At 61.4% G+C, this 5,420-nt stretch overlaps 1 protein-coding gene across 1 annotated transcript in view; it reads right to left on the bottom strand.

Moving 5' to 3' along the window:
* The window catches only part of LOC102489727 (serine protease 41), a 13,553-nt gene extending 8,422 nt beyond the window's left edge, over positions 1 to 5,131 (bottom strand). Inside the window, exons 1-7 of the mRNA XM_006146465.1 lie at positions 4,977 to 5,131; positions 3,585 to 3,643; positions 2,463 to 2,581; positions 2,331 to 2,349; positions 2,220 to 2,246; positions 1,839 to 2,004; positions 1,018 to 1,298 (exon numbers count right to left, since the gene is read on the bottom strand). Of these exons, the coding sequence (XP_006146527.1) occupies positions 1,018 to 1,298; positions 1,839 to 2,004; positions 2,220 to 2,246; positions 2,331 to 2,349; positions 2,463 to 2,581; positions 3,585 to 3,643; positions 4,977 to 5,131 (826 nt within the window). The remainder of the gene's footprint in view (positions 1 to 1,017; positions 1,299 to 1,838; positions 2,005 to 2,219; positions 2,247 to 2,330; positions 2,350 to 2,462; positions 2,582 to 3,584; positions 3,644 to 4,976) is intronic.
* Between the last annotated feature and the right edge of the window lie 289 nt (positions 5,132 to 5,420).

The raw sequence follows: 5,420 nt of genomic DNA on the forward strand, positions 1-5,420 counted from the left end.
TAGAGTCCTGAACCTGATGGCTTACTTTCTCTCTCTCGATGAGCACGTGAACCCTATAACAAATGAAGATAATAATAATGATAACTAGTAAAATTAAATAAATAATTTTTAAAAAGAACTAAGTTCTGGGGCCGGCAGGTTGTGTGGTGGTTAAGGGTGCTAGACTCCCACGTGCCTGACCATGGTTCAAGTCCCAGAACTGGAGGCTTGCTTTCTCACTTTCTTTCTCTCTCTTTCTCTGGTCAAATAAATAAGTAAAATAAATAAAGCTAAATTTAAAAATTTCTTTAAAAAAAACTGATTCTGACACATCTTACAACATGCCTCAAACTTGGGGTGAATGAGACTTCAAAAAGGGAGGGGGGATGCAGCAGCGTTGCAGACCATAAAGCAGACGAACCTGGAAGACACTAAATCGTGTCCAAGAAGCCAGGACACAGGGCCACATGCGGTGTGATTCCTGTACATGGCGTGCCCAGAACGGGCAGATGCCCCGAGACAGACAGCAGGTTAGTGTGGGGCGTGGGCCCATGGACACAGGATGGACAGCCATGATGAAGGAGTTTGGGATCTCTCCTTGAGATGACAAGAATGTTCTGCAACTAGAGAGTGGGGGTTACAATTTTGTGAATCGACTGAAACCTCCAGTTGCATACAGTACTTCCAAACTGGTTGCTGAGTCAAAGCTCAATTTTACAACATCAGCGGCTGAGGCCTTTCTCACAAGGCTACCCGCCTTTCTCACAAGGCTGCCCGCCCTCCTCCCCCTCAATGCACAGGCTAGGAAACGCAGCCTGGCCCCGGGCCTCCCTCTCCGCTCTCCCTTCTAGCCCACGAAACCTCTGGATGGGAGAGAGGACGGAGGGTTCGGGTCCTGCCCCTGCAGGTGGACTAACAGACTAAGCTGCAGAGACGATGCTCGGCAGGCCGAGGGGAGGGGCCCTCTAAGCAAGGGGCTGCTGGGCCTGCAGCCGGGAGGAAGGACGCCTGCGGCAAGGCCCGTCTGCCCCAGCTCACTTTGATTCTCATCCAGGACGCCCCAGCCGGCCACCCAGCAGTCAGGGCGGTGCAGGAACTTGGAGTTGGAGGACAGGACACAGATGGGCTGGACATACTGATTGAAGGAGACAGAGGAGTCCAGCCTCAGCAGGGCGATGTCGTGGAACGCCCTGACATACTTGGGGTTGATGATGATGTCCACCACTTTGTACAGATTGCTGTACGTCCACGGGTTCCAGAACCAAGGTTTTGAAGTCACCTCGCCAAACTGGACGGTCCAGTCAAAGGGATTGTTGTACCTGGCAGGGAAGAGGGCAGTGGCTTGGGAGGACGGTGGCCTCTGGGGGTCAGGCTGCAGGGGACTGCGACCTCCTCACCCTTAGGCCCAAAGGGCCTGCAGAAGCAGAAGAGTCCAGAGAGGCCACAGCCGAAGTCCCAAAACCTGGGCGCCCTGGGGCGGAGCAGCAGGGTGCTCCAAGTCCGCTCCCCACCCAGGTGTCCTGGGGAAGCCCACATGCAGCGAGGCCCGAACGGTCAGCGCTGCAATGCCCCTAGGTGCCCCCAGACTCACTTTTTTTTTTGAGAGTTTTGTTTTTGTTTTTTGCTATAGGGCGCGTGCGCTCACCAGAGAGAGACAGAGAGACAGAAAGCGAGAAATCACCCCCCAGGGAGGATGGCCACGTTGCAATCCCTTCTCCATTCTCCTGGGATCTTGGGCACGCACGCACACGCGCACGGCGGTAGTTTTAAGTCATCGGGTCCGGGACGCGAAACGCGGTCGACTACGTGGGAGTCCAGCAACATAGCCATTAGGCTAACTGTTGGTCCCCCAGACTCACTTTTCAAAGCAGTGCGCGGCCGAGAGCACCCAGCGGCGGCTCAGCAGGCTCCCCGCGCAGGCATGATGGTTCTCGAAACGCACGCTGCCCAGCCACGGCCAGCGCCCGCGCGCGGACTCCACTCCGCCCACGATCAGAGAGGTGGTATCCCGGTCACCGCAGGAGTCTGGGATGGACGGCCGGACTGGCGACTGAGCTACGGGGACCAGACCCGCCTCGCCGGCCTCGCCCCTCACAGTGCCTGCAAAGAAGGGCTCCCCAGAGAGAAGCGCCCGCCCAGGGACCTGCGCGCGACAGGAAAGAGAACGCTGCCCCCGCGTCCCGTGGTCGGACGACACCGCCCGCACCCCTCCAACCCTCTCCCGAAGGCCCTTCAGGTACCTGAGAGCAGCTCAGTGTTCCAGGGTCCTGGGACGGGGAAGAGGAAAAACTGAGGCGCCTTTGCACCCGCCCACGTGCACAGCGCGGGAAGGGCGCGTCAGGGTGCCTTACCTGGAATCCGGTTCGCGGCCTGGGATTCTGGGCAGAGGCAACAGGGTGAGCTCCCCCGGCCACCAGCCTCCAGGACCCCATCCTCCCCAGCACCCCCAGTCCGACCAGCAGCGCCCCCTGAGCTCACCCAGCTGCTCCAGGCCACAGCAGCAGCGCCAGCAGCAGCGCCCGGACCCGCGCGCCCATGGCCTCGGCTCCGCGGTAGGGCGCCCCCTGTGCTTCCTCCTGCCGCAGGGCCCGCCTGGCGCCCCCTGGGGGAGAGGGAGCGGGACCGAGCCCGGCAGAGCCTTGTCCAGCCTCACCTGCCTGGGCCCAGGGCTCTTGGGGACCCTCGGGCTTTCAGCCCCTATGGACATCGGGGCCCAGACACACTCCGTGATGCGGCCCAGGAGCCAGGGACCGCACCGGCCCTCTCTGGCCTGTGACCCAGAGGTTCTGGCTGCCGGTTTTGTCCCCTGCGCCCCATCTACTCCTTCCCTAGGAACCGCGCACAGCCAAGCCCCATCAGAACACGTCAGCGTTCCTCACTGTGGGCGCACTGGGGACTCCCTGGGTGCCACCTGCTGCTAAAAGCGATGGTCCTTTCCGGGACCCACAGAGTGGAGGCCGGCCCTGAGTGACCATCCAGGCTGTGCTAAGCCTGGTTCCTGCTCTGCCCTCCCACAGACCCCACAGCCACGTGGAGCCTCCAGGCAGCTCTGGGGGGCATGGGAGCTCACCAATACAGACATGGGGGCTCTTCCGTGCCAGACACCAAGGGACGACTGAGTCTGAGGGCCACTGGCCTCCTTCAGGGTCAGGGATTGGCTGAAGCTCACAGTTACGGCTACTGCAGTGAGAGGGCAGATTCAAACTGGGAGGGAGAGGTGCCCGGGGCAGAGCGACAGCGTGGCTTCCCAGTGTCCTCCCAGGGGAGCCTGTGGGCTCTGCTCAGGGCCAAGTTCCACCAGGGAGGTGCTGCCCGCCAGGAAGCTCTCGGCGCCTGGCAGCCAGGCCGTCTGCTGCAGATGGGGCAGGCCGCCCGGAACAGCCGAGGGCTGCCTCGTGTCCTCTGGTCAAGCTGACCGTGGCAGTGAGTTAGGGACCAGAGCCCGGCTGCCCAGGGGCCTGAGCCTGCTGAGGCCTCAGTGCAGGCAGCTGCCACTGCTCCACCCAGTGAAGTCTGCCATGGCACATGCTTGGCTGGCCAGGGGACTGCCCTCCGCTGCGGCCTGGCTTCTTCACTTCCACCCGGAGCAGTGACCTCTAGCTCACTTGGGTAGGAGATGAGGTAAGAACCCCACTTCGTCCCCAGGATGTCCCAGCACCGGGCCCTGGGGAGGGAGTAGGGCTGGAGGCAGACCCAGCCCTGGCCTCCTGCTGTCTACCCCCACGAAACAGCTCACTTCCCAGAAGGCTTTTGGTTTCTCACATCAGAACGTCCTTGGGAACGTGAGGCCTCAAATCCCATGTGCACTAGCCTGGCCAGGCTTGCTGGGCACAGGGACGACTGGAGGCTGCTTGGTCCTGCCACTGCGGTTCAGGGCGGGGCCCGACACAGCCCTTGTCAGGGATTTGGGCAGCGCCCACGGCCACCTGGCCCTCCTCTGCCCAGGACCTGCTGTGCTCTGCCCCGTTCCAGACTCCCTTCCGCCCTGGCCTGGCTGCCGGGAAACCCCGGAACTCTGAGCCGGGCCCAGCTCATCATTTCCCTGAGCTCCTCGGGGTGGCATCTCAGTCGGGCCATTGCCTGGGTGCAAATGGCCTCGTCTGTCCCCTTCAGTGACATTCTTCCAGCCTGCCTCCCCAAACCTGGAGACCCCCCTGGATTCTGACACACTGCCAGGCGGTCAGCTGGGGAACGCTGTTGCTAATACATGGATGTAAGAATGGAGTAGGTTTGGGGACCAGCAGGGCCCAGGCCTGCCTCCGTCTCCCACTGGCTTCTCTGTCCCTCCCTGGGTCTCTTCTGTCTCCCACCCTGGTCCTCCATGGCCTCAACCCGCTGGTCCTGCACAGCCCTTCCTCCCCGGCAGGGGCGAATTCTGAGGTGGGGCGTGTGGAGCACTCCTACCGAGTCCTTCTGACCTGAGGCTTGGAAAGCTGAGGAACAGGGTCCTGTGGGAGGGTGGCCTGAACACGGTCCCCAGCCTGAGCCACGTCCCAAAAGCAGGTCTTGGCTCCTGCCCTGCCCACCCCCCACAAACAAGGAGCCTCAGGTCCAAGGGGAGGAAGGGAAGGGACCAGGTCTTCCCAGAGTTCTGGAAACAAGCCAACGCCCTCGGCTGTACTCAGTGTTGGTGCCCCGGGGACATGGGTTCGCTTCCAGACCTTGGCGTAGTGGCTGCTGTTCCGTGAGCACAAATGTGGGTCCCTGCTCGATGGGACGCAGGAGGGTAGCACACGGACATGACTTCCTCTGAACGTGAGCATTTGGGGCCAGCCCAACCCAGAGCCTGAGCTCCGCCCCCTCCTCACCTCTCCACGGGCACTCCCTCGGCCCTTCTCCCTGGAGGATGTGCAGCTGCCCTCCCCACCACCCAGACCTGCGCCACCTGCTACTGGGAACTGCACTCCCCCCGCCCCGCCTCTGCCAGGCCATGAGCCAGAGCCTGCCTCCTGGACCACCTGCTCTGCGCTGCTTCAAGTGGCCGGAAGGACGCCTACCGACGGCCACCTCCCCACCAGCGGGAAGCTCCCAGAACCACGGAGGACAATTTCATTTGATTTGGAGAGTAGATTATGTCATCCACATGGCTGGTCCCATTGGCCAGGGGGTTCCCCAGTTCGTAGGCTAGCCACCCTGCCACTGCCAGGAACATCCAATCTGTGGGCCTTCTGCCTGCTGGCCCTGGCCAGGGGAGTGCTTCAGGGACTGAGTGGGACCAGAAGGGGGCTGTCCCTCCCAGCCCCTGGAGCTCCTATCTGGTGGACCCCTAGGGGGACTATGGAGGCAGAGGGAGCTTACACAAATGTGGTTGAGAGCATTTATGACACTGGTGGCATCTGGACTGAGCAGGTATTAAGTTGGGAGTCCAACCATGGCCAGGAAGCTGGGTGTTTACACCAGTATCAGCATTTACACCCCATGGACCCCCAGCACCTACACAT

The sequence above is a fragment of the Tupaia chinensis genome, unplaced genomic scaffold, assembly GCF_000334495.1.
Source record: "Tupaia chinensis unplaced genomic scaffold, TupChi_1.0 Scaffold000178_1, whole genome shotgun sequence".
In the NCBI taxonomy this organism is placed as follows: domain Eukaryota; kingdom Metazoa; phylum Chordata; class Mammalia; order Scandentia; family Tupaiidae; genus Tupaia; species Tupaia belangeri.